The following is an 11,934-nucleotide window of genomic DNA, read 5'->3' as shown; positions in this document are numbered from 1 at the left end:
TTTATTTATTTATTTATTTATTTATTTATTTATTTATTTATTTATTTTGAGAAAGAGTGTGAGTGCTTACATGTAAGCAGAGGAAGGGCAGAGAGAAAAAAAGAGAATCTTGAGAGGTTCCACACTCTCAAGTGTGGATCCCAACACGGGGCTTGATCTCACGAACCATGATATCACAACCTGAGCTGAAACCAAGAGTTGGAATGCTTAACTGACTGAGCAACCCAGGTACCCCTCAATATTGCTGTTTTTCTACTTTATTTTTCAGTGGTGGGAGCACCATAACAGCTGTTGGGAAAAACCTGAATTCAGTTAGTGTCCTAAGGATGGTAATAAGTGTACATGAAACAAGAAGGAACTTTACAGTGGTAAGTCCTTTGAGTGATGGTTGTACTTAAAGCTGTGCATCTCTTCCTTTACCACTGGTTTTCAGTGTGCAGAGGACATTTGGGTTTTGCTTCTGATTGCTAGTTCCCTTCCTTGCAGCACAGGTCAAATAGTATATTTTATTCAACAACTAAAATTATCTTGTCTCAGCCTAACATTGTAAAATGCACATATACATACAAAATGCTTAGACACAAATGATGAGTACCAACTTGAGGCAGTGTTTTTAAAGATAGTACAGATGGAAACTACGTCATTCCCTGTCTTAGTTCAGGCTGCTATAATAAAAACCCCATAGACTGGGTGGCTTAAACAACAAACATTTATTTCTCGCAGTTCCAAAGGCTGGAAAATCCAAGATCAAGGTGTCTGGTAAGGGCACTGTTTCTGATTTGCAGAAGACCATCTTCTCATTGTATCCTCACATGGCAGAGAGTGAAAGAGGAAGCAAGCTCTCTGTGTCTCTTCTTATAAGGGCGCTAACTCCTTCATAAGAACTCCACTAATTACCTTCCCGAGGCCCCATCTCCAACTACCATCATGCTGAGGATTAGGATTACAACATGTGAATTTGGGAGGGGCATAAACAGTCCATAGAATTCCTCTATCTCCCCCTTTTTTTAATGCAGCAGAGGACATTACCCCTATTATCCGTTTTGCTGTAATCTTGCAGCAGCATCCTTGTCTAAGTGGCAGGCACACGTATATATGTTCTTACATCCCAGTGTAAGAACGGTGTTCTTACTGTTCTTCTTGTCCCTTTGTTAGCATGTTATCAAGTAATGAGAAGGACCATTAGACTGATGTCCTAGACCGTTTGTTGCTTGGTATTTCTCCACCTTCCCTCCTTTTATTTGCAAGGTCAGTCAAAATTTAACTGAATGCCTCCTTCAAAGTGACCTATTTTGTGGTCTAACAATTTATATAGATCATATTAAAGTGGCAGTTTTCATTTAGACTTTAGGAAGGTTGGAGTTATTTACAAAGATTTCATATTTTTGTTGACATTTTTCTCTAATGTCAGATACCATAATCTAGTTGGACTTGTGCACTCAACTAAAAATGAAAGTTCTAAGTGCCCTCTCTCAAGCAGGGTCTTGATTGGGCAGGTGATAGATTGAATTATAGCACTTTCTTTTCTATTCACCATCCAATATTTCTTGAAGACTAAGGCCACAGTGTTCTTTAATTACAAAAACCAATTTGGGGCTAAAAATGTCAAGCCAAATCACCAAACAATAGGGTCACCTCCAATGAGATTTTTCTTGACCTTCTCAATCAGCCACATTGCATCACCTCTAAAGAGTATTATTAGATTTTTATCATATTCCTGAGAGATTGTACTCCAGGGAGTCACCGTATGAAGTAGAGAGCTTTAAAACCAATCCCCACACATGGCCACAAACAAAGTTAGAATACCACTGCTATTAATTTAAGGAACATCACTTCTTCACAGCCAAAAAGAACAATTTTTCATTAACCAAATAAGAATACCCTTTTTTGGTGTTGGCATGGGACTCTTTAGAAATCTGAGAAATGATTAGCAATATCTAATTTATGGTGAGCCTAGGTTATTAAAATAATGGCTAAATTTCCTCCTCCCTCACCAGCATTATGATGACATATAGAAAACCTTTTGGCTTTATTCATTCATTTGTAATCAACTTTTTAATTTATTTAAAAATCTCCTAGGCATGAGACATAAGAGTTCCATAACCCAAGGAAGATTCAAATAATGGTAGAAGATAAAAATCTTATCTCTACATATCTGAAAATATAAACTTCTATTGTTTTAGCCACAAACATATTAGCACAATAGAACGCTGCATTAGAATTGGACAAGAATGAAGAATTCTACTTGACTGTTGTTTATTGAGAACTACTTCATAAAGAAATGTGTGTTCTTCTGTGTTCCTTGGTGCTTATAGAATTTGAAGCTGAGCGTGATGAATTGAACCCATTTATTATTTAACAAATAAAAACTCTTGGCCAGGTCTGATTTCAGTATACTGATCTAGCCATGATAATTTTTAAGTTCAACACAGTCTAATCTTTTAAAATAAAAATACTAACCACCTCCTTAACAAAATTAATATTAATACACATTATATCCCAGAAGCCAGCAGTTTATTATATAGTTTTCAAATTTCTTGTTGTTAATAGAGAATTATTGTACTGGCAGTAACACTGTTCATTTCCATTTTTCAAGACGATAGGAATAAATAGCTTTTGGCATTATAATATGAATTTGATATAAAACTAACATTTTATTTCTATTATATCTATGTATCTGTTTTCTTTATCTGCTTACAGCATACATTTTAAAATGTAGGATAATTTTTTTCATTATTTTAAAAGAAAATATCAAATAACTAAATTTTGCTTGTGCTTTTTATGTATATCCTGAGTCCTTTTTCTATTGTGGGCATAAGTAATTGTTTTATCTCCAACTCTACTTGTCAAAGGAAAGGAAATCTAAGGATGTTGTTGCTTGTTTGTCTTTTCCTTGGGGAAAAAATACAACCATTTAACCTCAAATGTGCCACTTTGTGTTGCTGGTTTAGTCTAAGCACAATCAAGAGGAAACCACATTTTCCAAACTTCCATAAATCAGAATTCCAAAGGGGAAGATTTGAAATGAGAGATGAAAGCACATGAAATAATAATAGCAGAGACTTTGTAAAATAGTGTAGGAAAAAATCTACCAATATAGAATACATATAGAGAGAGAGCAAGAAGCCATATCGCATGGGAATTAAGTCAGTGAAGTTGAGCCAGTGACCTAGGACTTATGTTCCCACTTTGCCCCTCAGAGTTGTGTGACCTCGTCTAATGACACTAGCTCAAAAGCTTAGTTTCTTCATCTTGTAAACTGTGGGTAATCATAGCACCTCTCAGAACCGTGAGAATTAAATGAGACCTGCCTGTAAAGTATTTTGCATAGAACCTGACACTCAGAAATTGAGGCTTAAAACACATCAAACAGATGACCCGACTACATAGCTAATTATAATGTCAGCAGTATGGTGCTTGGTAGTTGACGACAACATACTTTATACCATGTAGTATCACACACTTTAATTTCAATTCTTACTTCAGAAAACTGAGTCTCCTAGCAAGGGCTTTGCCCTGATTCTCATGGCTTATTTTAAAGGTCTGATGTGAATCAAGGACTTCTCACCACACAAAGTCCAGCTCTCACTGTCCCATAGCTGTTTCATAAATGAAGAGGCAGTCCCTTCAGGTGACTGTCTTGTCATCTTAAGGAAAATAAAAGTGACAGAGGGAGAGCCAGCTTCAGATCCATATAGCTTATTCAAGGCAAATGAAGTTCTGCATTCCTTTAAAGACGGTGTTATTTGGATAATATTGCATCTATCATACTTTCCGAAATGTGTTCTTTAACATTAGGAAGTTAAATGCATATTTTTTTTTCAAAAATTACATATTTTCAATTGATTGTCTAAAACAATGAAATGTGGAAGTTGCTATTGATGTTGTTTGGCTGTATTCTGTCTACAGTGGATAATTGTGTCTTACTATAGGCATGTCACCATCGCTCTAATTCAGAGATAATCTGCTGTACAACTCCTTCACTGCAACAGCTGAATCTGCAACTCCCTCTGAAAACCAAAGCCTTTTTCATGTTAGATGGGATCCATTCCAAATACTTTGATCTCATTTATGTACATAATCCTGTGTTTAAGCCTTTTGAAAAGCCAGTGATGATCTCAATAGGCAATGAAAATGTACTGGAAATTAAGGTAAGAAACGCTTAAAGATATTCTCTTAAATCATCAGCTTGAACTTAATTGACTTCATAGCTATATGAATAGAATTTTTGTACTAGGTCATTATCTTATACTACATCAGCAAATATCTAAACTCTGAAAAACAAATATTTTTGGCATTAAGACTAAAAGGTAAGTGTAATCGTGGACTGCTTTTTAATGAAGCATTTAAAAATTGTTTCTTGTGTGTGTATTAAAAAGTAGCAAATGTGGGACACGATCTGTTAAATAGGCTGCCTGTAATGCATTATCTTGCTGATGTTATACATTTCCCTGGACACCTAAATGTGCTCATTATAATATAAAAGGTAAGAGCTATGAAAGTAAATGTATCAATTGTAGTTCTGTAGTTCCTTAGAATACTGGGAATTTTGTACCTGGGTATGGTCCTCTCTAAACTGATTTCTAAATTAGCTGGATTTCCTCTACCTTAGGAATATATTAGCCTCCAAATGTAATTTAATTGGAGAATAACAGATCGTTGTTTCTAACCCAGCCTGTTGCAACAAAGAACACTAAAGCCCAGAGAGTTTAAGTGGTTTGACAGGTGATGGAACAGTAGCAAAACAAAGACTAGAGTACAGCCCTCTTACATCACTTCAATCATTTTTACTTCAAGTAGTAAGTAATAAAATGGGCAAAATGATCAAGACTTTATCAATAGCCCCAGTCACATTTATCCTTCAACATATTGTTTTAGACATTCAGACTTTTTTTTCCCTGAAAGATAGCCTGAATGCAAATATGAACAAACACAAAGTAATAGGATAGTTCTTGCTTACATGTAATGTAAGTTACTATAGATCATCTCACCCAAGTAATAATGTGTTTCTACCAAAATTTTTCTGCTTTTTCAAAAAGATTTTATCCACAGCCAAATTAATGCACACGTTCATAGTCATGTAAGTTTACTAACCTTGAATTGTGTTTTATACAATAATTAAGCAAGCCCAGCATGAAATTAAATGGAAGCCTGCTTCAGTGAACAGCATGTTTACCACAGCAAAGTTCTTTCATCTGCTTCTTTAATTAGTTTTAGAGAAGGAGAAAGAGCTTTTATCACTTCTTTTTTTTTTCAATAAAACTAATCTAGTGTGACCTTTTGCTTTCAACAATTACTGTGTTTGCCATTTGAAAGATTCCATTTGGTTTTTCTTGATGAAAACAAAGGTTTATTTGCAAATGTTTTTACACCCAGATAAAAACTATTTTTCTGTTCCTGTATCTCTGATGGACGGATTAGAGATAAATGGTTCTTTATCTGCCCTTCCAAGCATGGTCCTATATGGAAGAGAAAACTTATTTTTCTGTAAATTAAATACCCATTATTCAATGTCCTACAAAATTGTTGGACCTAGAAAAACATGATTTGACATCATCCTCAGCCTTTCAGTGCTATTCCCAACATGGCCCAAGGGATCTCTGCAAATAGACGCAAAACACTTTCTTTTTTTGCTTACATACAGAATGATTCTTTTCTCTAACAAGTGTATAACATCTGTCATGTCACAGAATGGTAGTCTGGGGAGAGAAGGGGTGGTTAGAAGGGATTATTTAGGTATCATCATTCAGTCTTCTTCCATACTCCATTTTCCTTATATATAAGAGGAAATCTAAGATGGAAGATTTGTGTGACAGCTGTTTAACCCTTTATCAGTTTCTCAAGTTAATCACATTATACCTCTGTCTCTCTTGGGACAGAAACAAAGGAAAGCAAAGCATGAGAAAAGAAAGAAAAGGCCCTTCTGGACATGCAGTAGACTGTTTTTATCAAAAGAAAGGATGGCATTTTATTTCATGTTGTGTTTGTCCAATTACCATTCAAAACGTAAGTGTAAAGTAGATTCATATTCCATCAGTGAAAGCTATGGAGAGAATTATGTGTTTAGAGAGAGATTTGCTCCTTATTGCCAGGGAGCATTCATGCTCCTCAAGCAGCCATACATACAAGAATTCCTTGCTAAAAAGAGATTGTGATAGTCTCCAGCCCTACTTGTGGGAACTGCCTCAGTCAGCAGCTGGCCAAATGAGTACACCATGACCAAGAGGGTCAGCCAAGTGTGGATCAATAGAATGTAAGAGAGACCAAGGATCAATCACTCCTAAGAATGAACCAGAAATCCCATCGACGTGGGAAGTAGTTTAGGGCCAAGGTTTCAAGTTAGCCAGGACCAGTTGTGGACAGTGGTCATCAAAAGTAGACCTGTCTCCTTTGGAATACATACCAGGGCACAACATTTATGTCAACAGTAACTCACAAATTTAGTGAAAGATTAGTTAATACATTACTTTGACATATATTATTTCATTTCAGAGTCACATAGACCTGTGAGGTTTAGAGGTCCAGTGACGATTATCCCCATTTATAGATAAGTAAACATAGGTTTAGAAGATTAGGTGATTTGCTGTGGGCCACCTAAGGAGCAAAGAGCAGAACTAGGATTCACACTCAAGTCTCTTGATTTCAAATTTCATCTTTCCACTAGATTTCAATGCTTTTCACATCAACTTTCATTTAATGTATACCAACATACCTTTCATAATAGAGAAACTTTTCTATTATATGGTTTGTAGATATCTATACAGTTCCTAAGATGAAATAACCCTAGACTCTTCAAACAGAATTGATTTTTTACATATTTGTGAAGAAATTCTATATTTTCCCTAATTATCTTATTATACGACTTTTTGTGCAAAAGTATATTTTATGGAAAGTCGAGAAGCTCAGTATGTAATGCTGGAACAAAGTCTGTCTGACACTGACCTGAGGATTTATGTTATTTTGGAGCATATTGATATATATGGCCATAGGGATGCTTCAGAAGTCCAGTCTGGAGAAGCCAGCTAAAACAGGAAAAGGAGGACAGGAAGATCAGAGGTTTTACAGTGCCCCAACTAGCTAATGAAGAAACCATTTTAATTTTGGTTCGTGCAGCTTTCCCCAAATGACCAGGAACCTTCTTCTGCAAATGTCTGTTAACATCCTCTGGAACTCAGTTTTTAAGCCTCTATCAAGGTTCTTTGGCCTCGTCCCTAAGCTGAGGGACTCCTATCCTCTGGATGAAGGAGGGATGAAATCTCCCCCTTCCTACCCCTATCTCCCCCAGTTCACTGATTTTCTCTTGCCAAGCTTCCTGGACCATTGCCTCTCGGGGCCCAGCCTGCACCTCACTGCTTTAGCTGTCTTTCCCAGACTCAATCTTGTGGCCCCCTGGATGTGTGAAATCTTGTAAGATCCCTCCTGCTACAATGCTATTTTTCAAATTTTACATACTGCTGCTCCCATCTGTTGTGTTCTGTAACCAGCTCAGACATGGATCCCGAGGCCTGAATCCTAGATGGAAACACTGTGTCACACCTGGCCAGAGTTGAAGAGGAAAGGAATAAGGAACATCCTAATATAACACATTAGGAGTAATTACTTTTCACTTTAGAAATGTGTTTATTTTGGGGCGCCTGGGTGGCGCAGTCGGTTAAGCGTCCGACTTCAGCCAGGTCACGATCTCGCGGTCCGTGAGTTCGAGCCCCACGTCAGGCTCTGGGCTGACAGCTCAGAGCCTGGAGCCTGTTTCCGATTCTGTGTCTCCCTCTCTCTCTGCCCCTCCCCCGTTCATGCTCTGTCTCTCTCTGTCCCAAAAATAAATAAATGTTGAAAAATAAATTAAAAAAAAAAAAAAAAAAAGAAATGTGTTTATTTTAACATTACAGTGAAAAGAAAAACTTCTTGTTTATCTTTATATTCTCAGTAACTGGACATGTGTCTAACACACAGCAGATGATAGGTAGAATTTGTATCAAATGGAATTGATTTGCTTCATAACCTAGTCCCTTCTTGAACCTTAGATCTCAATATGTAAAGCTAGAATGACAATAACACCTACCTCAGTGGGGCTGTCTTTACAAGATAAAATGAGATAATTATAATTCTAAATTGTTCTATGTGTATAGGGAATTAAAAACCAGAAAGTTTTTTCCTGTGCTGCTTTATTTAAAAGAATATATTACCATTTTAATGACTGAAGACCTGGGCCAAATTTATAAATATGTTCTTCTATTTCATAATAGTTAATATTAAATAATAAAAAGCAAATAATAAAAGTTCTAAACATATGCATTTTTCCCATAACTCCATAAAGCTATGTTTATTTTAAATGACAAAAAGTACCCTATACCTTTTTTTTTTTCTGACTTGGGCCCATCTGCATATAGTAGTGGACTGACAGTATCACTTTTCTTGGATTATAGACTTTTAAAACAATTGCACATACAAAGCTGATAATAATTACTTGTATGTCACTATTTGTTGTATGTTCCTTACTAGGCACAAATGGAAAGGGGTTCAGTGTTTAGCTGAATGGTCTGTTTTTGTTTTAGAGAAACCTTTATGCAACATCCAAGGAGAGCCTGTGCCTAAAAGGAGCATTTGGAGTTCAAATGTAGTGTGTTCATCCCTTCCCCCAGCCTTCATTATTATCTAAGCAAGCAAGACACATTTTAGTCATTCCCTCATAAATCAAGCCCTTCAGCTCTTTAATCTCTTTTCTTTGTCATTCCCTGAATTCCCTCCAATATGTGAGTGAGTGCCTTACCCCTCCTCAGACCTAACCAACAAGTTGTCATTTGAAGCCCCAAAGTGACCTGTTAGATTTATGTGCTTTTATGTTGAATTGCCCTGTGTGGCTGACCTGGTTCAATGGCATACACACACTGCCTCTAGAAATATCTAGAAAATAGAAGCATACAGTTTGTCTCTATCCCATTTTATCTTAGAATCCAGATTTATGTTAGAAAAAAGTATTTCCTTCCATCTTCTTTTCCCAGAATGATTTCTGACCTACCAATCTATTGAGATCCATGTAAGACAATGTACATAAAAGCAGTTTGCCAAGTATTAAAGATCACATAAAACAAAGTAGCAGCACTGTAGTTATTACTGGCTGCTGTTTGTCCATGTTTTGATATATCTCCTTTTTCACTTTTTAATAAATAACTGCACTTATTAAGTCTTGATATGAGAAGTTGTACCTATGTTTTCACTTCTTTTCCAAGGCTAACAATTGGTTTCTTCAACAAAATGTTAGTATTTTTTAAATGCTTTCAGTTAACTAAATATGTCAAGTTTCATATTTTTTTTAAATCCCCATGTAACTATAATTGGTCAGAATAATGTAATCATGCTCTCAAATCATAATGAGGGTCATACAGCATCTCACGGGACATTCTGTAAAAATGAATTTATTTATGTATAAGATTCAGTTGTGAAGAAAGGATGAAAAGAAACCACCCAACTCAAACACAAAAGGAATATATTAACATAGATCAATTAAATCAGAATCTCTGGAGATGGGACCCAGGCATCAGTTATTTTGTAAAGCTCTCAATGTGATTCTAAAAGTGAAGCCAAGGTTCAGTGTCACTCCATGAGGCAGTGTTAGCACAACTGAATCTCTAAATTACCTCCTTTATGCCAACCATTGATACCCACTAGACTTTAATAAGGTAAATTTGGTTGGAAAGGTGTGAAGAATCTCTCCTTTGCTCTAAAATCCAATTTGATGGGAAAGCTGTAGGGGCTCAGTTCCTAGGGCATGTGACTCTTGATCTCAGGGTTGTAAGTTTGAGGCCCACATTGGGTGTAGAGATTACTTAAAAATAAAATCTTAAAAAACAAAACAAAACAAAAAGACTATAATGGTTTGAATCCTAATTAGTGCCCCAAAATGGTCATGCTTTCTTGCAACTATCCAATTCCCATGAAAAGGAATATCATAAAATTATGTGCCTTGGCAAACAACATGGCCTGTGTTTGCAGTATATTTATGTTCTTGCACAATTGTTAGCATTCCTACCAAACTGTGAAGTGTTAACCACCTCCTTTTTTCTCTTTCAGGGAAATGATATTGACCCTGAAGCAGTTAAAGGTGAAGTGTTAAAAGTTGGAAATAAGAGCTGTGAGACTATATACTCAGATTCTGAAGCTGTTTTATGCAAGGTCCCCAATGACCTGCTGAAATTGAACAACGAGCTAAATATAGAGGTGGGATTCCTGCATTCCTCTCATGATGTAAATAAAAATGCCAGTATAATTATGTCACTTGCATGCTTAAAAGAAATCATTAAAGCTCATTTGTGTGTTGGCTTTAGCTCATCAGCTCAGCCTTGATTCTTAGTTGTTATTTTAGAATTAGTGAGTTTTTGTTGCACTGTTTCCTTCCAAGCCTTCAGTGGGTGGATCTCAAAAGTCCTGTCTAGGGGCGCCTGGGGGGCCCAGTCAGTTAAGCATCTAACTTCGGCTCAGATCATAATCTCATGATCTGTGAGTTCAAGCCCCACATCGGGCTCTGTGCTGACAGCTCAGAGCCTGGAGCCTACTTCAGATTCTGTGTCTCACTCCCTCTGACCCTCCCCCGTTCATGTTCTGTCTCTGTCTCAAAAATAAACTTTATTTAAAAAAAAAAAAAAGTCCTGCCTAGCCATGGTCCGTCTCCATCATGCCCCATTTTTGCCAAAATTTATTGTAACTCTCAGGAAGAATAAGAGCACATCCAAGAGTGCCCTACCCCCACTTCTTAGCACCAGGAAGCAAGAGCCAACATCTAGCTGTTCTCCACAGTGATCTCAAATGCATGGACAAAGTAAAATAGGAAATAAACTAACTTCTTTCACGTTGCACCATGCAGCTCACACATTTAAAGTGTACAGTTTAGGGGCGCCTGGGTGGCGCAGTCAGTTAAGCGTCCGACTTCAGCCAGGTCACGATCTCGCGGTCCGTGGGTTCGAGCCCCGCGTCAGGCTCTGGGCTGATGGCTCAGAGCCTGGAGCCTGTTTCCGATTCTGTGTCTCCCTCTCTCTCTGCCCCTCGCCCGTTCATGCTCTGTCTCTCTCTGTCCCAAAAATAAATAAACGTTGAAAAAATAAAAATAAAAAATAAAAAAAAAGTGTACAGTTTAGTGGTTTGGGGTGTATTACATTAATTTTTAAAATTGTGGCCACATGCATGTATCATTTTAACTATTGTTTAGTGTACAGCTCAGTGGCATTAATTACATTCACAACATTGTGCAACCATCACCACTGTCTAATTCCAAAACTTTTCCGTCACCCCAAACAGAAACCCTAGAACCATTAAACAGTACCATCACACTCCCTCCTCTTCCCCAGCCCCTGGTAACCTCTAATCTATTTTCTGTCTTTATGAATTTGTCTATTCTAGATATTTCATTTATAAGTGGAATCATACAGTATTTGGTCTTTTGTGGCTGGTTTATTTTATTTAGCATGTTTTCACAATTCATCCATGTTGTAGTATGTGTCAGAACGTCATTACTCTTGGGGCGCCTGGGTGGCGCAGTCGGTTAAGCGTCCGACTTCAGCCAGGTCACGATCTCGCGGTCCGTGAGTTCGAGCCCCACGTCGGGCTCTGGGCTGATGGTTCAGAGCCTGGAGCCTGTTTCCAGTTCTGTGTCTCCCTCTCTCTCTGCCCCTCCCCCATTCATGCTCTGTCTCTCTCTGTCCCAAAAATAAATAAATGTTGAAAAAAAAAATAAAAAAAAAAAAGAACGTCATTACTCTTTAAGGCTGAATATTCCATTGTATAAATATATCACATTTTGTTTATCCAAGAATGAATGATTTTTAAAGCATTCCTGAAGTCTTCTAAAAAGTTATGAAATGGTCAGAAAGTTATAAAATGGGAAAGTACAAAAAAATTAGAAAATTTAAAGCTAAATCATGATATCGGAGTTTGAAATTAAAA

General features: G+C 37.0%; 1 protein-coding gene across 3 annotated transcripts in view; it reads left to right on the top strand.

Annotated features, from left to right (window-relative positions):
- Positions 1 to 11,934, top strand: part of MET (MET proto-oncogene, receptor tyrosine kinase) — a 126,757-nt gene that overhangs the window by 75,280 nt on the left and 39,543 nt on the right. For all 3 annotated transcript variants that reach the window (XM_040472174.1, XM_040472173.1, XM_040472171.1), the window contains exons 10-12: positions 269 to 368; positions 3,933 to 4,151; positions 10,069 to 10,215. In XM_040472174.1, the coding sequence (XP_040328108.1) occupies positions 269 to 368; positions 3,933 to 4,151; positions 10,069 to 10,215 (466 nt within the window). The remainder of the gene's footprint in view (positions 1 to 268; positions 369 to 3,932; positions 4,152 to 10,068; positions 10,216 to 11,934) is intronic.

Source organism: Herpailurus yagouaroundi, unplaced genomic scaffold (assembly GCF_014898765.1).
Source record: "Herpailurus yagouaroundi ecotype Mexico unplaced genomic scaffold, PumYag 100, whole genome shotgun sequence".
NCBI classification, from domain to species: domain Eukaryota; kingdom Metazoa; phylum Chordata; class Mammalia; order Carnivora; family Felidae; genus Herpailurus; species Herpailurus yagouaroundi.
Note: the sequence above shows the minus strand (reverse complement) of the source record. Positions and strands in the feature narration are given on the sequence as shown.